At 38.3% G+C, this 24680-nt stretch overlaps 1 protein-coding gene across 3 annotated transcripts in view; it reads left to right on the top strand.

The window, feature by feature from the left end:
- The window catches only part of RABGAP1L (RAB GTPase activating protein 1 like), a 252573-nt gene that overhangs the window by 15803 nt on the left and 212090 nt on the right, over positions 1-24680 (top strand). For all 3 annotated transcript variants that reach the window (XM_063343730.1, XM_063343731.1, XM_063343732.1), the window contains exons 2-10: positions 4991-5158; positions 7379-7571; positions 9574-9784; positions 10620-10794; positions 11589-11749; positions 12559-12669; positions 16858-16924; positions 18364-18466; positions 20123-20289. In XM_063343730.1, the coding sequence (XP_063199800.1) occupies positions 5024-5158; positions 7379-7571; positions 9574-9784; positions 10620-10794; positions 11589-11749; positions 12559-12669; positions 16858-16924; positions 18364-18466; positions 20123-20289 (1323 nt within the window). In that variant the 5' untranslated portion in view covers positions 4991-5023. The remainder of the gene's footprint in view (positions 1-4990; positions 5159-7378; positions 7572-9573; positions 9785-10619; positions 10795-11588; positions 11750-12558; positions 12670-16857; positions 16925-18363; positions 18467-20122; positions 20290-24680) is intronic.

Raw genomic sequence — 24680 nt, 5'->3', positions numbered from 1 at the left:
GTTTGCCGTCCATGAACAGACTAATCATTTGCTGTTGCCTACTTAGTAGTTGTTTGCTTTCACAGAGGAAAGAGTGTTGCCAAAATAAGCCCTGTGGTTACTTTTCTAGTTGGGGGTGGGTGGGTTTTTGTTTGTTTTTGGTTTTTTTGTTGTTGTTCTTAACATTGCTTTCACAGAAATTAGAAGAATTTTTATATACATATACGTACATCTATTTTAAAATATAGTGGTACAGCAGTCATCTCTCAGTGTTAGGTTGATTTTAATCTTGGGAAATGGTATTGGTAAGCCAAGTAAATGCTTGCTTGCTTATTTGTGTTTTCTATGAGTTTTATGTAGTTTTTCACTGTCAGAGATAAGACACTGGGAAACAATTTATGGATAATAAAACAGTAGTTAGTGTGAACATAGAGACTTAGTTTCTTATATAAAGATTACACAAAGAGAAATTGAGATTAAGGATAAAGTTATAGTGCTGCTGTTCTCGGTGAGATTTGAACAAAAAGATATTTTGAAACTTAGGATTTTTTTCTGTCTGTGTGTCCGCTCAATCACTAGAGAAGAAAAGGGTTTTGGGGGAGATGGTTAGCTGTACTGCTTCGACATACAACATGATAGGGAATTTTATAAAGTTGTTTAGTCCGAGAAGGCATTGAGAAGGTAAAGCTTTGTGTATTTGAAGTGTTTATTAGGTTTCTGGGGAAAGTATGCCTCTTGTTAGTGTTGGCAAGCACGTAGGGGTGTGAGCTACCTATGCCTCTCATTAATGTTAGCAAGCTCATGGGGTGAGAGCTAACACATGGGTTTCACACATTTCTTAAAAGTAAGATGTGTCTGTGATCGAGACACTCAGTTATATGTGTGTGTGTTCGTGTGTGTATGACCATCAGTGTCTGTCCAGCTTCCAGTTCCCTCGGTGGCAAGTTAGGATGTAACCACGTTGCTTCAGTAAACTAGAAATTTGTGTCACGTAGCATCTGTGATTTCAGGTTCTGTTAGCGTAATGCTCTTTCTGCTGTCATGCATTGTATTGTGCGGTTCAAAAAAAGGGAATAAACTACGCTTTTCAGTATGCATTTGTGCTTCAGACATCTGTTAGCAGAAGATGAATCTCTGCAGAGCTGTATTGGACCTTCCTCTTCAGAAAGTTCCCAGAGATGCCCTTGAGGAAGTTTAGTTCCGAAATAGGAAGAACTTATTTACCAGTATCTTGTTTGGGGTTTGAGATCATGAGGCAAACTATATGGCTTTGAAAGCCTGCCCGTAATACAGGACCCAATTTGGTTTGTTTGACAAAAGAAAGTATGAATGAGCCTGCTCTTGATTGCCTTCTTTCAAGAAGGCAGGAAGCTTCCTTTAAAAACATGTTTCTTGTTGCTTACTGAAAATAAATAGTTCAACATTTATCTTGCTTTTTGATGTCTTTCCACTTTATTTCATATATCTACATTTTATCATTTTTTGTTGTTTTCTGTTGGTTGTAATGCTGAAACAAAATTAAATATTTTTTTCTTTTTTTCTGAACCAACAGTGAACTTGAGCAGTAACTTTGAAATACTTGTTGAACCTAAAGTGAAAGTAAGCCCCAAAATATCTGGTAACTGCTTCAGAAGACGGGTTCATGTAAAAATTGGTATTTCCTTTCGGGGACGAGTTTGATGAGGAAGTTTATGAATCTAATCAAGTCTGCAAAGCAGGTCCCTTCTGGAAAGTGAGTGGCGCTACCTTTGGTTCTTTTCTCCTGTCGCAGTGACTGTGTGATGCCAGCAGTGCCCTGTCTTGAGGGACTCTGCCCAGCCATCCCAGGGACGTACATCACTACCTGGGTATTTGTCCTTCTGTAGGTGGTGCGGTTTTGCAAGTCTAGATTCAATATAGACAACGTGGAATAGTTAGGGAGGGAAGGAATTTGGAGCATTTCTGTCCCATCCCCCTTGCTCTGACACAGTGCTGAATCCACCCAACCCTTCCAGGATTGCTGTTCTTCAGCTTCTCCTGCTCTGCAGCTGCTTAAGCCACCTTATAAAGGGAGCTGCAATGAACCTGGGGTGCCTTCTGGAAGCTCCTACGTGTGGGCCTCCTAAAGCTGTATGTATGTGTAGCAAGTTCTGGTCTCTGGCCCCAAAACGCCTATATTCCAAGTAGTATGGCTTAGTTAGCTTTGTATAAAAAAAACCACTGGGAACTGAAGTACAGCAGAGAAATGAAGTGACTTGACCAAAACGACGCAATAAAGCTCACAGAGAAAATCAGCAGCTTTTCTTCAGTCGATGTATCGCTACAGCTTCAGAGCAAGATCCACCCCTCATCCCCCTCCTTTTAAAACTAGGCAAGTCTGATTAATTACTTTGTATTTCTAACATCCTTTGATCTCAAAATATGTTTGTCAGAAAGACCTTTCTGAAATTGTTACTTTTAAAAATTTTAATCCTTTTTTCATACTTGGCTTTATTTAGCTGAGTTTAGGAAAATTTCCTCCTGTGTATTTGTTGCTGGGTTTCTGAATGTTTTTTTTTCTGTGTGTTATTGTTTGTCAAAGTGTGGAGGGAAAATTATCTTCTCTGTAGGAAGGAACGTGACTATTCAAGGTGCTTCTTTTGTAGAAATTACTTCGTGCAGTAGTAGTACATACTTGCCAGTGTTTCTTACTGTGAAGAGAACTTTCAAAGCACAGTTTTTTGATATCTTTCTGAAGTATTGTTGGAAGAGCAGTACTGACTCTTGGCTCTGGTGGTTTGGGAAGCTACCATCTGGTCTGAGGTTTTAATGCTTGGAGCAGGGTTGGCAGAACAGAAGGTGTGTGTATTCGCACCTTGGCCATGTTCATTCATTTGGAACTAAGCTGCACTATCGGCTTAAACTAAGCTGCTGGACTTCATGCAAAAGTAGCTGAGGTGCATTATGTTTGCTGACTGTCAGCCCCTCTTTGCTGGTTACTGCCCTTCCAGTAACATTAAACTGATAAAGCAAATGCTAAACGTCTTTTGTCAGTATTCCGAGACAGCATGCAGCTCCACGATTGTCTGCTGCTAACTTCAGAGAATAAATTTAACGTCGTTGTAGGCTGTACAACTGTCTGTATGTTCTGACTAATGCAATCAAGAATAAATTCTTACATTCTTAACTTTCAGCTTTTCATCAGAAAGGACAATCAAAAAAAGAGAATTACTTATGAGTTTAGTAGTAGAGGTCTGTTCTTGATTGTGTACATGTCTAATAGGTGACATTGTCATTTGTTCCTTACCTTTTGTAGGAAAAGGGGGAATTCAAGTGTGTAACTCAATAACGAGTGAAAAAGGAGTAAGTCCTGGATAGGACTAAAGCTAACAACAAAAGGGAAATAACCATCTACTGACTGGAGGTGACTGGAAAGTCCAGAATGCGCGTCTCTTTTCTTGTTACTGAGAATAAAAAAACCCCTTCAGATGTTCTACTCCTTCCCTTCCCCAAATAACCTTACTGCATGATTCTTTCAGGGAGATTTTTATTCTTTTTACCGCTTTTCCTCAGAAGATCGTGTGCCTTTATAATGTAAAAGTAGAAACTTTTTCTCTATAAGTAGCTTACTACTTAAGATAGTATAAATCTCAATAATTTTCATGAGACTCAGTTATATTCTTAAACTCTGACATGAACTTCACTCAAGTTGTTTAATTTGAGAAATTACTTGATCGTGATTTTTGGTGCTTAGTTTGTCTCTGGCATTAAAATTTATTTTTGATCAAAGACTGATGATAAAATATGCTTTTGCTTTCTATATAGCATGTGACTAGAATAGGGGAGGAAATGAGCATTCCTTTCACTCGAGATTTTCATTTTTAATACACCCATTTTCCATGAATGATGTAAAGCACTGCTGTTAATTCGGCACATGGCAAGTTCTCAGTATTCAGCCGGAGTAGTATTGTTCAGTAAACTGATATGGAAATAGACTATATCTGGAAGTGCATGCTATTTATCAAGTCTACCTGAAAATACATTTTTTCTTTTAACACAAAAAATATAAAAACCTAGATCCATTTAAAATGTAAAAAATCTAATATACAGTGTTCTTCATTCTAGCTTTTAATTCCCTAAGGAATCAGGGAAGACCTTCTGAATGACCATAAGTGATGCTGTCTGTATTTGGTGGATACCTACAGTAGCTGTCCTCATTCTGAAGTGCTAGGGATGGCTTTGGTTCTGTGTTTTTATTTTTATATGAGCTTGTAAAGTATGGGCTGGCCATTATTTTGTCCTTTTATTTTTTTGTTTGTAAATTTATTTTTTTGCTGTGCAGACAAGAAGAGAAAACTTGTTCTCAGTTTCCATAATATTTATAGTTTGTTGTTTGTGTGGGTGGGGGGGTTCTGTGTGTGGGTTTTTTTTGGTGTTTTTTTTAAGTAGTGTGGTTAATTTTAAATCTGTTGTAGGTGGTTTCAGATAAATTTGCTGAGATGATGTGATTGTGGTTTAGTATCACCTTTGACTTCATCACCTATAGATATAAATGTAATAAAACCAATTCTAACATAATCCATTGCTAAATATGTTTTCATGTGGTTAGCATACACTTTGATATGCAGTTTTTGGAAAATTAAGTCTTCCGATAACCTGTATCTTCACCCAACCTGGGTGACAGTCTGGGTAAGAAATGTGCCTGTGTGAGGGAGACCAAATGGCAGGACTTCAGGAGGCAGCGGGAGCTCTGGGAGAGTAAAAACAGGGGAAGTGGAAGCTCGGAGGTAAACTTCCTCATGTGTTATCCATACCCATAGATAACAGCCACTGCTATTAAATCGTAGGATTTTTAAACACACCCCCTAAAAATCAGACTTGCTATGTAAAAAAGATCCCATACACCAATGAAATCAGAGTTTGAGGAATATAGTTTAATACATTCATATACATTTAAGTATTAGATTATTCCACAATAACTTCATATTACATCTATTAACATATTGTTTGTAGCTTCAAAACTAATAATTTAATATTTTTCCTTCTTTGTTAGGCTCTTGTGGCAGGAGGAGACTACTGACCTGACATGGAAGTCAAAACATCATTTAGCAAAACCAGTAGGACTTCTGAAACTGTATCCACGTTAATTAATGAAGAATTTGTCCTGGTTCATCAGCAATCTGAAGACACCTCTGGAAAAGATGAAAAACCTCACCTAAAGGTTTACTATTACTTCATTTTAAATGTGTAGCAAGATTTGTATGGGTAAAAAGCTTGCATCTTCTTTTGAATAATTAATCAAAGATACTTGTGTGTGCTTGAGGAGACTCTCTGGCTGTAATTACTGGTGAAACTGACAGCTCAGATCAAGCAAATCTGTCCAAAAGTGGCAGTTCAGTTTTTCTTTTAATAACTTCTTCAGGGGACAGCTTTATTAGTATTTTGTGGATTTATACATTAGTAAAAGGACTAAGAAGTTCTTTTCAAAGTACAAACTTCAGATTAAAGCTCAGGAATTATTCTTTATTGAGGGACCAGAGGCTCTGAGTGTTGTTATCTTAAAAGCATGTAATTAGGCTGCATAGCAGTAGACCACAGAGGGTTTTGTTTTTTAGTTTTTAATTTAGTTTTCCTGCTTAGTGCTACTTTAGGCATGACCAAGACCTTTCCTAAAAGCTTTCTACCTCTAAAAAGCAGAATATTTTAACAGTTGGATGACAGCTGATTGGTTAATTACAAAATTCCCCACTTCAGTTGCAGTAGCTGATATACTGGTTTTGGTCTACTTGGAACAATAGCAATTTGTTCCCCTTGAAATGACAAAAAGTACTTAGTCTGTCTTTGCATAACTGTTGTTTATAGACGATTATTTCTGTCTGTACTAAATACTAGCTGCTTTTTTAGTAATTATGTCTGGAAAGAGGGAGGTGAACTAGAGGTAGAATCCATAATGCCAACTCTGTTATTGGCCATGGGTTTTTTTCTTTTGTTTTAAAAGCTAGTACTTGTGAAAGGTTGGATTTCTTTTTTTTTTTTTTTTTTTTCCCTAGGGAATGTGTCTTGTAATTTTCTTGCTATTTCCTTGCACTTGTACCCCCTCCCAATTGGTGAGGACAATTGGTGGAACAACTGAAATGGACTGGATATGATTAAGACAGTAAAATTTTCTTTAAGACAAATTTGTAACTAAGTCTGATCTTTTGTTTTTGTTCTGACTGGAGGATCTAAACACACAAACCTGTTACTTTCATAGAATCATAGAATTTTAATAGAGTTCTGTAGTTTTTAGATGGATGGTTGTTGGACTAGCAGTGAGAACATGCATTTTATGTAATGGGAGGAGACATTAGATTACATTTGATTTAATTTTGTTGAATCTGAGATCTTTGGCTCCAGTGTGCTTTAGTGCTAAGCTTTGAGGTATATATTAGTGTCCTGTATAACACAAGAAAATTGCTGTGGGTGGGAAGAGCAGCCAACTGCTGCGTGAAACTAGAATGCAAGTATGTGGCTCCACTGCTGGCATAGTATGTGACTCGGGAGAAAGAATGGAGCAGGGGCCAGGTTACTTGTCCTCCCTGTGCTTTTCCTCTCTATCCTTTATATTTCCTTCCAGAAAATTAAACACATCACCTTGTGAAACACTGATTCTACAGCTGGAGAATTGTATGAATTTTATATGTAATATGTAAGAAATAAATGTAAGAAACAGATAAAAGTCTATAATGTCCTTTTTATTCATCAGAAGAATGTCATTCTGCTGCCTGTCATTTTCCATAGGCGTGTGTAGATCAGTGAGCGGACCTTGAGGAAGGGGAGATAGAAGGATTAGGCACAGAGGCATGAGTGACTCGTTAAAATGAGCTGAATCACCAAGGGAAAAGATGCTTTATACAGGACATCTTTAAAAAAAAATAAATTTCTTGGAGAATGCTGAGCTTCTCTTATTCTTAGTAATCTTTAGAAAAAGAAATGTAGCTATTTTTATATTGGTCATTTAAACTGCCCACAAATCACAGCTTTTCATTTGTGTTGAGGTTATTTTTTAATACTGCACAGCTGAAAAGTTGATATCAAACTAACTGTTAAGGTTTTTGTTTGTACTTTAAGTTGGTAATTTATAAAAATACACAATTACTGGTTATTCCTCATTAATATAGGAACTTCTAACTTTTGTAGTATTAAATATTAAAAAGGAAAAGATACAATGAGTGATGTTCTGTGAATGTTTAGTGGGTATCAGAAGCTTTGTGTGATTAGTTCTGTTTGGTAAAATGGACGTCAGTTATATTATGATATAGTCTTATAGGTGCTTAGTGTGTTGTCTTGTTTAGTAAAGTTTCTTAAGTTTTGCAATTAGTAAGGCTATATGTTTGAAAAATAATAGTGAAAGTAAAGCTACAGGTAGCTTTAAATAAAAGTCATCTCCTTTTGCTTACAGGTATTTTCCAATGGAGATGATCAGCTGGAGAAGGCAATGGAGGAGATACTGAGGGATTCTGAAAAAGACCAGAAGGACTCCTCTGCTCTCCAAGAAGGTTCCAGCGATGCCTGCAGCCAGGCAGCTGGAGATAGGTCCACAGGTCAAACGTATCAGCCGTCTTTGCACCTTGTTTTAGACCCTTCTACTACAGGTATTGTTAAAGTACTTCCCCCCCCAATCACATATGGCAGGTTTTTTCCTTTATACAGTTTCGAGTTAACCTTAAAATGAATATAAAGCTTTCTGGAACTTCATTCCAAAATTCCACTGGAGAATACCCTGGACCCTCTTCTTCTTTCTCATTACTTGAGGATTTTTAGACAGGAATAGATAGATTATCATCAGATTGATACCCTGTGCTGCTCTTTTTGGTCAAGATAATTTTCATTTTGTTTCCAGCCCTAGATGAATTAGGAGTAGGTATTGGGTAACTTGTGGGTGTTCTTAGTTCTTATCTGTAGTCTAGTTACCCGGGCAGTAACTGTCTAGTACCCATTGACAGTACCACCTGCAAATGAAATATACCTTGGGCAAACTGATAAACTTTTCAGCCCTGGTTTTATCACCAGGTATCAGTAAGGACGGTTTTAGATTTGACGTTTGCTAGGAATGATTGTGGTACTTTGCTGGTATTTGAAATTTTGATGAAAAAGGGAGGACTGAAAGCTTTTTATGTAAAATGTCCCCTACCCCCCAAGCTTGTGTGTTCCTTTAGGTCCAAAAGTTTTTAGAAGCTATGGAATAATCTAAGGCTGAATTTTAGAAATGTGATTGTTGCTTTGATTTACACTTTTGTGAAAACTCATCTGGACTTCTCTGTTTCATTTGGATTTTTACTTTTGAATTGGGCTGACTAATAAATGCTAATGTTTTGTGCAGGATAGCAGTCTTATAGGTATTTCAGTGGTGGCTTTGCTGGAGTGTTTTAATAATGCTGAAACATAATATAAGAAAATGAATAATTGCCAAAGAATTTGAGTATTTTCAGTTACCATTTGACAGCTTTTTTTTTTTTTCTTTTTTAGTATTAGGAATACAAGGCTGTGGTCATCTCCATGGGCCTTGAATTAGAATTCTTTTTCCCTCAGTAGTATGCAGAGCGTTTCTGTGGCATTGTATCAGATAATTTCCATGGCATCTGTTTGGAAATAAAAACTTACCTACTGGCTCCCTGTTTGACATGATTTTTAGAGCTTCAAACGGAACACAAACCTTAGCATGAATGAACAAAAAATACTCGTAAATACTGTTTTCCTGCTCTCCAATAGAAATAACTCAATATGCAAACCTTTATGATTTAAGTATTATGGAAATAATTAGGTCTAGTAATAAGAAATAAAAATAACAGAGGGCAGATGGCTTAGAGATGTTTGGAATGTCCATCTTCAGAGATACCAGACTCAGCTGGAGTACCCTGAGTAACCCGATCCAGTTTTGAAACGAGCCCTTAACTAACCTGATCTGTCTTTGAGGAGGAGTTAAAGCTAGATGATCTCTGGAGGTCTTTTCCAACCTGGATTATTCTGATTCCATACTTATGAATTTTTCTTCCTCCTCTCCTTTTGTTTCTCAAATGTCAAAACGCCTTAAAAAACCCCACCAGAAAACAAGAACAGCAAAGCCCCCCAAAGGCTCTCTCAAGGTCGCCCCTGTCCATAGTAGTGTGATTTTGGAAAAAGAATGCTTTTCTTATGCTGAGTAGAGGAGCAAACAGGTATCCCTTTTCTTTTCTCCGGCTCCTTGATGGTTTCAAGCAGTTAATGTAGCTATCGAGAAGTGTCAACCACATTGAAGTCTACATAAACTGCAAAGACATGGGAGAGAAGAATTAAAGAGGCATCGTTATGCAAAATGATGAGTAGAAATTAGAAGGAGATATAAGCAAACTAAAGAACACGTGGGGAGTAGAGCTTAAGGAAAAATGGTGTTCTAGCACTGCTAAAAAGAATCAAAAGGCAATCTGACCGTGTGCAGTACTTGGAAACATGCATTGGAATAGACTTAACATTAACGTTAAGCTGCCAAATGTATTTCTTGCAATTGGAACTGGCCCATTCTTAAAGGAAGTGGGAGATTTTGCTATGGAATCCTTCCAGAAAATAATGTGTCAGAATAGAAACAAATGGTTAAAGAAGTGGTTTCTTCATTTTCAGAAATCTCTGCACCAAGGCCATCTTCACCCAGTGAACCCCTGGAAGAGGACAGTGTATTGTTTAACAAACTGACTTATTTAGGGAGCACAAAAGTGTCTGCCCCTCGAAATGAACCGGAAGCTCTACATGCCATGGCAAACATGAAATCCTCCAGTCGGGCCCCTTTGCCGGTGACGCTTTATGTTCCCAACATCCCAGAAGGCTCTGTAAGGTAACATACAAATGTTTCTTTTGTTACTTGCACAGACACATAAAAGGCAGATTCTGACTTTGTTACCTGCACAGGGAGGTAGAATTGCTGGATTTGTGCCTGCAGTTCTTGAAGACAGTTATTTTTGAGAAATTCCTCTGGCGCCACAAAATGCCTGCTGAAATGTAACATGCAGTGCATAGTTGGTGGTAGTGGTTGCCATACAGTGTCAACAAAGGCATATCTTTCTACCTGCGTCTCTGTTCAGATATGATAATAAGAGATATACTGGGAAGTATATTACCCCTGTTGTCTTCTCTGAAGTTTCTGAAATATTCTTTGAGTTCTGAGTTTGAGAGGAGTTTAAAATTCTATGAGCCCTTAGATTAATAGTCACATGAAGACGGCAGCAAGCATTTGCTAAGCTATATAGTCCCACATAAATAATAAAAACAAATGGAATAAATAATGTTTTCTTCAACAGAGAGAATTTTCTTTGATCTTTGTATACAAATTTCATTTTCACAGTTGCTGTGGTTTCTACATTTCTATTCCCATATTTTTCATGAATGGTTGCAGAGCAATGGTGGTCATTGTTACTGCATGGTATAGAGGTACGGCGTTTGTCTCTATAATGGAGTATAAAAGAAATTAAGCCAACGTCACAACCAGAAACATTTACATTTTCAATTTGGAAAACGTGACATTTCTGTTCCTACTGCCCATCTTGTGTACTTGAATTTAGTAGTAATTACAGTTTAGATATTTTTTATTTAATTGCAGAAAAGCCTTTTAGGTAGGCCTGTTTGCTTTAGTGACCTTTTGCTTTGATGTCCCCCATTACTTGCCTTGACAGAATAATAGATCAATCAAACAATGTGGAGATCGCCTCTTTCCCCATCTATAAGGTGTTGTTCTGTGTGCGTGGACAAAACGGGACTTCAGAGAGTGACTGTTTTGCATTTACTGAAAGCAGCTGTGGAACTGAAGAGTTCCAGATTCATGTTTTCTCCTGTGAGATTAAAGAGGCAGTAAGTATTGAGTGTTGTACAGTGACTTGTAAAAAGGATACAAGCGGTATTTTAAGAGGTTATTCCAGATATGGAAATGGTATATAATGCCTTGAAAAATAAGTTAACACATATAACATTCACAGAATGTGCAGCTAGTCATACATGAATATTAATGTAATTTGATTTTTTTTCTTTTAGCATTTCAATAAATTCCAGAGTGCACTGTAATGCGAAGATTTAGAAAGCCTAAGTTAAGATGAATAGTTCATTTTTTCAGGCCTACCCCTTTTGAGTATGTTTCAGACTGAAGTTGCAGTGTGGACCTTGTGAGTTACAAAGAATCATTTTACAATATTCTGCCCTAGATATTTTAGGAAGAGCTATGTGATAGTTTGGGAGAAAAGGATTTTCTAGGGTGGAAAAATAAGAGAAAAGAAGAAATCTTGTTTTTTGACATCTGCAAGAGCAAGCTGTAAGTTGTGTTGTTAAATACACAACCTGAGAAGCACGTTATTCAGGTCCGCTAATGAGTTGCATTCCTAAATTTGTAATGTATATTGACTTACTGAGTGTTACATGAGCAATGAGCAGCGAATGTGATGTGAATGGGAATAGGAGATGTTGTTACTGAATTTGCTTGGTTATTAAACACCTGATCTGAATGTTTTGTGTTGTGTGAGGCATGCTTTGTGTTCAGTATAAGAGGCAAGTGACGGTAACTTTATGTCCCTCAAAACCACATCACAATGCTCCATTAAAAATACTCTCTTTTTTTTTTTGATAAAACTATTAATTTTTTTGCTTTTCTGCAGGTCAGCCGAATTTTGTATAGTTTCTCAACAGCATTCAAACGGTCTTCCAAACAAGCATCTGATCATGTAAAGGACTTTGTTCTTCCTACTCCGGATAGTGATGTGTACACTTTCAGTGTTTCCTTAGAAGTCAAAGAAGATGATGGAAAAGGGAATTTTAGGTAATCTGAGTGGAAAGGGAAAAGTAGAAATCTCTTTGAAGAAAGTGTATAGCTACTTGCAGAAGGCACTGCTGCTATAGTGCAGTAAAATAGATTCAGCCTCTTTTCATAAATAGACTTGTTATAAAAAGGGAGCTGTTGCTTTGCTATTACAGTTTTCTTCTCTGTATCTTTTCTGTAAAAAGATTAAAAATCAGGATTTTTTTTCAAGTCAGTTTATTTTAAATACATGATTTGTGGGAGGGATGCTCAAGGTAGGCCTGTGTAAATGGCAAAGATAGTAGGAAGTCTGTCAAACTTTAGTCAGACCAGTTTTCTCAAGTTACTACAGTCTAGTGGTCTCTCTTTTTTTTTTTGAAGTTTGTTTTTGTTTCAATAGGCTATTGAATTCCAAATTTATTGAAGATAGAAAATGTAGGCTTCTCTAAGGATTACAGGGAACGTGGGAGCAAAGTCTTCTTTGCCTAACAGTTAATTGCAAGATTTTTTTTCACTGGAATTGAGAGTTAATTCTGTGAAAACTTCCATTTATTTTTTGCTTCATAGCCAGTATATAGCGTATTTTTGATCATTTTAAAACCCAAAATATCCCATGCATTTTTGGATACATTTGCCTGGTAAATCCCCCAGACAGTATACAGTCTGGTTTTCTTCAGTGCGGGTTTATTAACTTGTGAAAAAAGGAAGAGGAGGTCTCTCAAATGAGCTGAGCCATTAACAGCTTAAGTGGGCTGCTACTCTCTTTTCTGTATTTAACAGTTAATCTTCTATACCTGTGCTAAAGAAACTTGGTTTTTTTATTCTTTTAGCCCTGTGCCAAAGGATAGAGAGAAATTATATTTCAAGCTGAAACAGGGAATTGAGAAGAAGGTGGTGATTACAGTTCAGCAACTCTCGAACAAAGAACTGGCCATTGAAAGGTAAGATTCTTATAAAAATAATGCAGGCTAAGTTTTTGAGAGAATGGTATTTAATGTACTTTTCCTTGGCTTTCCAAGTTACGTGACAGGAAAAATACAACAATAACACAAAAGTAGCATTGCACAATATAATTAATTTATAGATGCATGGTTTGTTTTTAAATTTCTTTTGAAGTACTTGTGACTTTTAGGTAAAAACAAGAAACATAGCCTGTAATACTCAAATGTTCTTGGTTTTTTTCCCTTTTAATTGTCTTTTTGAATGTGGTGTTAGGATACATATGACATTCAAATGCTTTCAACTTTGCTTTCTGTTGGTTTTAAGCAGTGCAAAACCACTCATTTATTGTAATCCTGCATTAGCAGCAGCTCACCGTTTAGTAAAAGTAACCAAGCTGGTCGTCTGAGCTATGTTAAACCTTGGAGCGTATTAATCTGTTAGACTGATGCGCTGGCACACTGCAAGTTTGGACTCAACCTGCTGGTTAGAAGCAGCATTCTTTTGGTGGAGTCTTCAAGATGAGTAGGATTCCTTTGTAGTTTTGTTGTAATATGATTCTAATGTTTATCTTCAAGTGACGGTGAAGAGCTCAGGAATGGTTGATGACTCATGCTGTATCTCCTGGAAATTCGATGAGAGGGATCCCTTTTGCACAGAATAATTTGACTTTGTGCAAAGCATTTCCACAAGAAGTGGATCATGTGTGTGAAGAATAACTTAATTAATGTGTTCATTAACACTATACTCATGTTACTGCAGTAGTAGTAGGTATTGTATTAATTTGAATTAGGAAATTCCTTATCAATAGCTCAATTTTTAAAAATAGCAAACGCCACCAGATGGCAATCTTATCAAAAGAGTAACAATAGAAGAATTCAATTTCAGTGACAAGGTAATTCAAGATAACAGGAGTATCAAGAAAAAAGTCCCACAACCCTCCCAGAACCTAAGATTGATTTCTTCACTTGCTTTCAAGTTCTTATTTAAAAAATGAAACTAACATTTTAGACAAGTAATATACAGCAGAATTTTTTATCATCACTGTTTTGTGTTGTAAAACTGTGCTTTAGCTACTCATTTGCTTTAAAAAAAAAATCCTATTTTTAGTGTATTTTTAATTTAAATAATTTTGGCTTCAGAATTCAGTTAATGAACGATAAACTCCTTTAAGCATGTCTGAATAGGATTTGATTGTTGGTTTTTTTTTTTCCCAAAAGCAAAGCTACCTTCCTTGGAAACTAGCTTTTATTTTGATTTCATTTTGAATATTCAATCAGGATTTTTTTTATCACCACAAGCTTTGCTGATAAAGGTATTCAATTGACATGTGATACACAGGCTTGTAAGTCATTTTATGTACTTACACTGCATAACATGAAAATTCAAAACCAGTATAAAAGACCAACTCAGGTTACATCAGACGGGGATCTTCTAAGCAATTTAATGTGCCTTTAAAAGTATTTCTAAGTGGAAATGACAATGCAAAAAAATGTTACTAAAGAAATTTGATCTCTGGTCTAAAGAGTTCAAGAGTCTTTCTTCATGGTCCCGCAAGAGTAAACCTGGCATCACTTGGAGACTTGCCACCTCCTGGTGTTCAGGTAGGGCCCATGGCTGGCTTAGGTTGGTGACTCAACTCTCAGTTGGGTGACTTTGGCCCTTCCTCCCTCTGTGGCCTGTTTGACCTGGGGTTTGCTTGTTTTTATCCATGTAAAGAAATGATATTGGTTCCTGTCTCCTAGGTTTGAGTCATGGATGGCACTACGTAGGTTCAGTCCCACAGTATGGGGTATCAAGCCTTAGTTGCGTTACAGGATTCAAGAAGAAAATGCTGGTTAATAATCAGGGGTCTTTAAGAAAGTTCTGAGTGAAATAGCCTTTCATTCAGAAAGGGTGCAGGAGAGTTAATACCAAGTTATGTAGGTGTAGCTTAGGTTAAAGTCTAGACTGGCACCCTTAGAACTGATGTACAGAGTATTGGCTGGTTTCTCAGCGGTACTAGAAACTCCTAAAGATCATGTTATCATGTTAACTTAATACCATCAGGCTTATCTGTGGGTAGCTTTTGTATGTCCATAAATAGAAATATATATTAGTGGAGAATAATTTCAGTTCTTTTTTTGTGCGTCTAGAAACTAGCTGAATTTAAACAGAGTAGTGCACCTGCACATAGCCACTTGGTAGCCGGCTGTAAGTGCAGAAAACCCAACATGTCAGAAGTGGCGAGACTGAGGCCCACAGTCTGTGCAGGTCATTTTGAATCGTGGGTGTGTGGTTCAGCCTCCTCAGATGGGAGGCTGATCGTGTTGACAACTGTTTGCGTAAAACCTGGCTCCCCTGCAAGTGAGGGTCCTGAACTCTTATGAACTCCTTTTGCTCTTTGAACTTAGTAGGAAGAGAAGCCCTGACTCTTCTAATAGCAGGATGCTGCTAGTCATCAGAAGTATCTGCTTCTGTGGGAGGCAGGGGTTACTCGTTCCTGACTCCCACCCTTTTGGAAGCATACTTCCCAAAAATTTTGGCTGGCACACATCAGAACCTGCATACATCTGAGAGAAGCACAGCAAGAGCTAGGGTCTTTGAAAAGCACAGACATTTGCCTGCCGCTGAATCTTAGCCTTATGGTTCTCTGTAGCAGATGTACCAGAAGCTAGTGACCCCCCTGCTACAATAAATTATAGCCCTCTCGGAGCTATTTCTACCTCAGAAACAAGTAGTCGTCAGTCTGCTGTAACGTTCTGCCTGGTCTTAATTAGTCTCACAGAGAAGCCAGCTTGTGTGGTTAAATATAAGTCCTAGCATCCTGGCTGCCTTGGCTGCTTTACATGGCACTGCGTTGTGCTATAGAGATAAATTAGTAGACAACAGTTTTGATCTATTTACCACTTCAATTTTTTAGATTATAATAGTGAAAGAGTATGGAGAAGGAAAAATACAATTGTGGATGGAAGTTACTGTTTAAGTGTAATGAGGTGGAAAATGAAAATCATATACCCAAACATAATAGGGGAAAACTTACTAGGTGGTGTAGTAATTGCATATCTTAAGACTTTTTACAGTTAATAGCATTATTGAAATGATAGTTGCTTTTATTTCTCTGTTTGTGATCAGTGTGCTTGCCTGAAAGCTGTGAAACTCTTCTGTCTTCATTGCTAACCTGTGAATGCTCAAATAATCTTTTACAATTTACATTTGCTGAAAAATATAAATAATAAGTGGGTTGCCCAGATGACAGAGCTGCCTTTGTTCAGACTTGGAGAAGGTTGGGAATGGGGGGCTCTTTGTGGTGCATTCAAATGCCTGCTGGGAGGGTCTGGAGGAGATGGAACCGGGCTCTTGGGGGCGCAGAGTGGTAGGATTAGAGTCAATGGGCACGAGTTACTTCCCTGGAAATTCCTCTGTTGAATGAGGCCAGTTGTTGCCAATACAAAGAGAGCTGAGCGTTGGAACAGGTTGCCAAAAGAGATCGTTCACTCCCTGTTCCTGGAGATGCTCAGAACTTGACCTGGCGAGGCCCTGGGCAACCCAGTTTGGTTTGGTCCTCTTTTTGAGTAGTGCCTTCAATATTTAGAAAGTTCGAAAGTGTGAATGCTTTAAGGATGTTTGGGAATTCTAATTTTTTTTTACTCTTAAAAATATCAAGAACGTGTTTTTATTAAACTGGAATTCAAGGCCCTGTATAATACAGAAGTTCAGTTATAAAAAAATAAAGAATGAAGGTCTAAAAATTCAGCACATTGTTGATTTTTTATTTTAAGGGCCCGTGATGCTACATGATGTTTTATACCAGTGATGATACGAGTGATAGAATGCCTGAATTTGTAACTTTTCATATGATTGTATGGAAAACAATTTTTAAAATGGACTGGGGAGAGAGTGAATTTCTTCTTGCCAATCTCCATTACTAATGTATAGGAATTGTCGGTATCTTTAAGCTCAATATTCTAAGTTGTCTTTAAGAATAATTGTTTGTTCACAGGTCAGATGCTAATTTGTGTCATCTTCATTCTGGAAAATAATTTCATTGTCGTTTCTATAATATATATTGTGATGTTTCCTGAGCGTTGCCATAACACTAACAAAAAATTAGAAGCAGTAGGTGGCTGTGCCATTATGTTCAAGAAAATGCTTTTGTATTTTGAAAAGCTAATTATCTTTTTAAAAATTTTTTTTAATATATTTCACAGATGCTTTGGGATGCTACTAAGCCCTGGACGAAATGTGAAGAACAGTGACATGCATTTACTAGACATGGTAATACTTAGCTCTAATAATCCATTTAGGAAGATAGAGGTGATTTAAAAAAAAAACCCAACAAACAACACCACAAACAAAAGCCAGCCAACCAAACCTCTCATCTGTTTTTTGTTTATTAAATCCTGGGGTTTATATCTTAAAACTAGAAACAAACTTGTTACATAGGATGGGCAAAACATTTCAATTAAAGTCAAAACCTGTGGCTTCTGTTTTTTGTTCAATCGTTGAAGACACAGATTAGGTCAGCCGACAGCTGGTTATTACAAATAACTACGCTTTCTGCATTGTTAACCATGTTGCCTTAAAATTTAGAGAAAATAATTGTTATATTTGGGCATCAGGGGAGTGGTCTTATTTTTCCAAGGTGCTGAAAACTTTGCCTTTATTTGCTTCATTTGAATTTAAATTCTTGCTCAGAGTTTGAAGTATTCACTTGTCTTCTACAGCCTTCATTTCTTATGAGTTGTTCTAAGAGAACTGCAAAATAATGATACTTTCTGTGATAATACCAATTTAATTTCATGCTGTGGATAAGAATATAACCATTTTCAATCAAGAAATGTTTGAGTTAAACCAATCAGATGTTTTATGTCTGTATGGTTGCCCCAGTTTTGCCTAGTCCATTTCTTTGCTCATGTTGATGATTCTAGCTATCAGTATTTAGTTCTCTTGTCCAACAAGATATGCAAATACTATTTTATTTGCCTGTTTGCATCTACTATTCATTTTTTCTGTTTTTATTTGCTAGCATTAGTTTCTCAGATATAGAGGTGTTGCTGTTAATGGTAACTTTATCCCATGTGGCTGTTTTGACTTTATTTGCCTACTGTCCTGAAATTTGGCACTTTAAATCTCAAGTTCCTGTGAACTGGAATTCCAGTCCATTGGCATACTTAAAAATGTTAAGTCCATGCCCAAGCAACTCGGGCAACAATCTGGCAGAGATATAATTGCTGAGCAGGAAAAAATCAGGCTGACCTTTGGGTTGGTGTTGTTAAGGTCTTACTCTGCTAAGATTTTTTCTTTTTTTTTTTTTTCTGGATCATTTCTGTGTTTACTGTGGGGCATGTTTAATTTTATGAAGTCTCTTCTAACTCATCCTCTCCTAACAACCATCTCAGCTGCTCAGAAAGTAGAGTGGCAGACATCCCACCATGTTTTCATGCTTATAATAAACATTTAAGAAAATACGTTGATAAACTATCTTGTCTTCAGTTTCTTATGTAAAGTTTCTCTTCTGATGTTTCTTCTTTCCCTCCCACTTCCCTATAACCTTTCTAAATCCATTATTTCTCATATTCTTTATTTAGATTGTGTTCTCCAGAACGAACACAATCTTACTCTGAAGTTCTTGGAACTATTTCGCCTCTTTATGTTCAACGTCTTTGGTCTCCAACCATGACTCTTAATAGAATCCCGTATGTTTTTATTTTTAGGAATCCATGGGAAAGAGTTCTGATGGGAAGGCTTATGTAATTACTGGAATGTGGAATCCTAACGCACCCATGTTTCTAGTACTTAATGAGGAAACTCCTAAAGGTAATTTAATATAGTTTGTAAATTTGTTTTACCTGACATGGCTTTGGTGGATGTGTTTTCTCATGGAAATCATGGTGCGTCTGTCTGAGTATGTTCATCATTATGTTCCAGGAGTCCATGCGTAGAAACTTTACTGTATAAACATACGTTAAACGGAAATGTGAATAATTGTTCATAGAGCTGTGTGTTGCTGATATTGAGATGTTAAATTAGTGTTTGGGGTTTATGTGTCTGTTCCCTGGTTACTGGGAATTTTTGGTCCTAAGCATGCAGAAGTTGTTTTCCACCTTCAGTACTCAGCAAAGCAGTAGAAATCCGAGGTGTTGCTGTTTTCTTCCTTTAGTTTTGAGGTGAGTTGATTACAAATAGCATTACAATCCCTTCATCTTGGGGCAGCTGGAAGTGAAACACTGAAGTGCTTGCTTACATAGCACAGTTTCTTCCCACTAGAATTGATGTTCTCTGATGTGATGTAAAAGGTTTGAATGCATGTGTGGAGTTTGTTTCCTAACCCACAGCAGAGCTCACATCAGTTGCTTAAAGTATATACAGCCAGTGCCACTGTTCTTGCTGTTGGCTTTTCAAACCACATTGTTTCTTGTAGCATACAGGCAAAACTCTTACTGTGCAGCTTGACACAGTTCCTGTTTTATGATATGACGTTGTGTGTGTGTGGTGTGGTTTGGTTTTGTGGTTTGGTTTTTTTGTTTGTTTGTATGGAGTTTTTTGTTTGTTGTTGTTTTTTTTTTAATGCCCACTTGCCTTTTTGGTCTGATAAGACAAAAGAATCTAGGGATCCTTGATGTCTAATTCTAAATGTTTATTTTAAAAATCTGTGTTTCCTGCATGCAAAATATCAGTTGTGGAGGAAAATAATGGTTACTACCTCTCTCTGTGGTGAATGTTTCCAGAAGCAGCAGTCCTTTTCTTGCACTACAAATCTGCAAGGTACACTTGGGCTGTTTCAGTCTCGTCCTCTGGTCAGTTGATCCTGCATTCCCCTCTACTTGAAAAAGCTGGAGTTATGCTTCAGTACTCGGAAGATGGAGCTATTACGGATCAAGATTGCTCATCCATGCTTTGCTTTAGAAATACGTTTTGCTGCTATGAGGACTGTCTGACCCAGAGAGTGGGACAGGGAGGGGTACGGTGTTTTGTGTCCTTGTAACTGACAGAGTATGGGCACGGACATAAAAAAATTATCTGAAGTGTTTCTTAGTGTTATGAAAGGTTTTAGGACAAGCAATGCTGTAGGAGACCCTTGGCACTCATTTGCCATACACACATATATATTCCCTCAGCAGTAAGTTTACACTTTAAAATGGGACCTTATCCTGTGCACGTTCCTTATGTCTGGTATGGATGGTGTATCTTAATGCTCTTTTCTTTGCATGACATTTTGCTCCTGTCTTTAAAACAAAGACAGATTGTCTTTGTTTTAAAAAGTTATTTACTTGGTGTACTAACACATACGCTTGTTCTATGCAGCAGGCTTGTAGACTGCAGAATTCAGATAAATAAAATGGGTGCAACAGAATCAATATTTATACAGAAAGGGTTTTCAATGTAAACAACAGTTTACTTCTGCCATTTGTTGTTTTGAGAAATATGAACTTTGACTACTTTTCCTGTATGTAACTGACTTTTCTGTTTTAGATAAGCGTGTATTCATGACTGTGGCAGTGGATATGGTTGTCACTGAAGTAGTGGAGCCCGTCCGTTTTTTGCTGGAGACTGTTGTGCGTGTGTACCCTGCCAATGAACGCTTCTGGTACTTCAGCAGGAAAACCTTTACAGAAACTTTTTATATGAAGCTAAAGCAGGTATTGCATGGGGGTTTTTTTTGAATAAAATTTGATGCTGGGAGCATTTGTTTTGTCTGTCTTAATTTGGCCTTTCTAAAAGTTAGCATGGCACCTGCACCTCAGTAGTTTGTTTCTTTTAACTATTTATTGCTGAGATCCTTAAAGGCATAATGGTTAAGTGGCACAGATAAATGTTCAACGCCTTTGTAAACTGAATTATAGTAAGTCCTAAGTCATTGGCTTTGTGGGCTTAAACAATTTTGAACCTATCTATTGAATTCTCTGTGATTTCATACAATCTGACCTCTGTGCAGACATCTAAAGCAAGTCCATTTGGTAAAATTGGGAAATGCCCCCTTAATTTTAACTCTAAAATCAACTAATATGTATCGAAGGGAAATCCTAGCTACTGAGGTTCAAAATGTGAAGGTAGGTGGCTGTTAGAATATAATCAATTAAAGGCAAAGGAACCTTACGCAGAGGTTTAAAAGAGTTAGATTATTACTCTTCTCTTCTCGAAGTATCTGAGAAGGTAGATTTCTCCATGTTTACAAAAAGATAAGTTTGGAAGAAGATTATTTGGAAAAGTAAGTTGTGATTCATGGAGAAGGTGCCATGTTTTCACCCTTGTGGTTGCTGATGAGGATAGAAAATTATCTGCGTTCTTGTCTTCAGTGCTGCAGGGCTTCGTGAAAGGTGAAGTAAGGGCATTATTGCAATGATTTATTGAATTAACATTCTTCGTGTGATTTCATGATGATGACTTACGAATGTTCAAACAGCAGTAAAGAAACAACCATTTTTAGTGAACTCTTCTCTGTAGTATTTCAGTTTGTTAGTCCCTTTGAGTTTGGCTTTTAAGTCAAGTTGTACAAACACTGCTCAATGCTACAGAGGGGGGAAGTGGTTAAGGTGAAGCTTAATGCATAGTTGTGTATTCCGTCTGTGTTAGCTTTCCCTGTGCTGGTGCGATTAACGTGCATTTATTTGTTCCTCAAGCCCTGAGACATGATATATCCATTTCATCTGGTAATGCCTGTTGAAGAGTTATCTATTGAGTGGAATGCTAAAATGTCTCCCATTTTTGGCATTGGGTGAGGTATAGAAAGTATATGAGTTTCCTCTTTATCGTTGTAGGATGATGCACAGTTGCATCCTCCTGCAGCAACTGTTGACCTGCTTTCTCCAGAGACTTGTGTTGTGGTATTGGCTCAAAAAGTGAAGAGCAGAGGCTAGCTGGACCACTTGCATTGGAATGGTGGTCCATCATCTTTGACTAATGAAACCAAAGAGCAGTGATTTAATTTTACTGAGCCTAATGTGAATATTTCAGTTGTCACCTTCCTGTGGGGCACAGTAATAGGTCTAAAAAACCAAGCTATGTTGATGTTACATGGCAAAAGTGCAGCTGTGTTTAACACTTAGTGAGTAAATGAATTTCATTGAATGCTGTTTCTGTATTTCTTCCAGAGGTTAGCATAGCAACTTAGAATTTAAGAAAATCTGAGAAACGTAACTGTTATATGCAATTGTTGACAATAACTACATTTTAAATTTAAAGAAAACATGTTTGAAAAATCTTGCATTCTCAGCTGTTTGATACTTATCTATAATCAGTTAAGCTTTCCTTTTAACTCACTTGCAACTGTACTATTTTTAATTCACTAACATGGAGGCTTTCTGTTTTTCTTTCTCACCCCTTATAATGTGACAACATACACATGCCTCCCCTCCCTGAAGAAACATGTTCATTTCTCCCTGCTGTAAAATTATGAGGAGCTGTTCTGCAGATTTTTGGGAGAGGGGCACTTTTAATCTTTGTAATCTTTGTACAAGATTGGGTGCTGAGTATGGATGACAGGGTCTTTCTGGTCGACCTGTAGCAAGTCTTTGTTTAGCCAATGATCAGTTGGACAGTTTGGATTGCAATAGCCGTTCCTGCAGATACCTCGGAAAGACGCTGCACCTCAGGGCACTATTACTCCTTGGAAAATAACTTTGTAGTTACTGGGTATTGGGATCAGCTGTTTATGAACTTCTGGGGAAAGCAGTTGAGCTTAAGTAGATTCTAGGGAGTGTAACAATGGATTAATATCAAAAGCCTCAGCTCCAAACATAGGCGGCTTCTCTGCACAGGACAACAGATCCTGTGGTATAATTTTCTGCTGATGTAAAATCATGACAATAATGCTATCGGTCATTGCGCAAACGTAGCCTGTTTGACTGGGGGTGAGAAGTTCATGCATGTGGTCTGCCCAGTTCTCAGTTCTAGCGTGCAGAGTCCTTGGGAGGAACCTTTAGGCTTGGGCTGTCTCAGCAAGGCACCCATTGCGGTAAGGAAGCATCCATTACTGATGTTCCAAAAGGAAGCAACACTGAAAGGGCATTTTCCTGCAAGGGGTAAATGAGACCTGTCTGTATTGGCAGAAGAAAATCAGAACTCTTCCGAGGAGTGATTCATATGGATTTAATAGTCTGAACCAAGATGGGTGAGGTGCAGTCAGATGCGAAGAATTACATAAATGCAGGTTGCTGTGTGATTTAGGATTCTTCTGTCTGTCTGTCTTTCTCAATGCACTCACGTGTTACTCATGCACATTTTCATCGTTAGAACATGATCCTTGTAAAGGTGGATTCCTGTAGATACCAAATACGTACTTCAGAAAAAACAACAAAATTATTTGCAAATTATAGAGATGGGTCTTGCAGTTAACCAGAACACGTGTAATTCTTGTAACATACAATAAAATCCATAGTACCTCATGCTGTACTCCCTCAAAAGTAAAAGCTATAGATAGCGATAGTTAATATTAGTGGCATCAATACTTGATTGATTTAACCAAGTACTTGATAATCACAGGGTTGGAAGGGACCTCTGGAGATCATCTAGTCCAACCCCCCTGCCACAGCAGGGCCACCCAGAGCAGGTTGCACAAGAACACGTCCAGGCGGGTTTGGAATGCCTCCAGAGACGGAGACACCACCACCTCTCTGGGCAGCCTGTGCCAGGGCTCTGCCACCCTCAAAGTAAAGAAGTTCCTCCTCGTGTTTAGGTGGAACTTCCTATGCTTAAGTTTGTGCCCATCACCTCTTGTCCTGTCCCTGGGCACCACTGAAAAGAGCCTGGCCCCATCCTCCTGACACCCACCCTTTAAGTATTTATAAGTGTTGATAAGATCCCCCCTCAGCCGTCTTTTTTCCAGACTGAAGAGACCCAAATCCCTCAGTCTTTCCTCATAGGAGAGGTGTTCCAGTCCCCTAATCATCTTGGTAGCTCTCTGCTGCACCATCTCCAGCAGTTCCCTGTCCTTCTTGAACCGGGGAGCCCAGAACTGGACACAGTACTTCAGGTGCGGCCTCACCAAGGCAGAGTAGAGGGGGAGGATGACCTCCCTCCACCTGCTGCCCACACTCTTCCTGATGCACCCCAGGATGCCATTGGCCTTCTTGGCCACAAGGGCACATTGCTGGCTCATGGTCATCCTGTTGTCCACCAGGACTCCCAGGTCTCTTTCCACAGAGCTGCTCCCCAGCAGGTCAACCACCAACCTGTCCTGGTGCATGGTGTTAGTCCTCCCCAGGTGCAGCACCCTACACTTGCCCTTGTTGAATTTCATAAGGTTCCTGTCTGCCCAAATCTCCAACCTGTCTAGGTCTCTGTATGGCGCACAGCCTTCCGGTTTGTCAGCCACCCCACCAGCTTTGTGTCATTGGCAAACTTGCTGAGGGTGCACTCTATTCCCTCATCCAGGTCATTGATGAATATATTGAAGGGGACTGCACCCAGTACTGACCCCTGGGGAACACCACTCGTCACTGACCTCCAACTAGACTCTGTGCCCCTAATCACGACCCTCTGAGCTCTGTCTTTCAACCAGTTTTCTATCCACCTCACTGTCCATTCATCTAACCCACTCTTCCTAAGCTTCCCTATGAGGATGCTGTGGGAGACCGTGTCAAACGCCTTGCTTAAGTCAAGGTAGACCACATCTACCGCCCTCCCCTCATCTATCCATCCAGTCATGCCATTATAGAAGGCTATCAGATTAGTCGGACATGATTTCCCCTTGGTGAATCCATGTTGAGTACTTCTGATAGCTTGATAATGGTGTTCTGTGAGGATAAAACAGGGATAATGGCTCTGATATCATCCTGTTAAATGTTATAAAATGCAGGGTATTTATGCCTACACCCCAAAGTTCATTAAGCAAACCTGGCTGATAATTGGAGCGGCTGCATCCAGGGAGTATCAGCTTTAAAGGAAGCAGATCTGAATGATTAATCTGAAATACAGTAGGAAGGTTTTCTCAGTATAAAATCACTTATACTGTGTGAGTCCAAGCAGTCCCTGTTGAAGTTACCCACCTGGGAAATTTCACCAGCTTGTTGAAGTTGCAAGTGCTGGTCAG

The sequence above is a fragment of the Chroicocephalus ridibundus genome, chromosome 8 (genome assembly GCF_963924245.1).
Source record: "Chroicocephalus ridibundus chromosome 8, bChrRid1.1, whole genome shotgun sequence".
NCBI classification, from domain to species: Eukaryota; Metazoa; Chordata; class Aves; order Charadriiformes; family Laridae; genus Chroicocephalus; species Chroicocephalus ridibundus.
The sequence above is the reverse complement of the archived record's forward strand: the minus strand, read 5'-3'. Positions and strand labels throughout refer to the sequence as shown.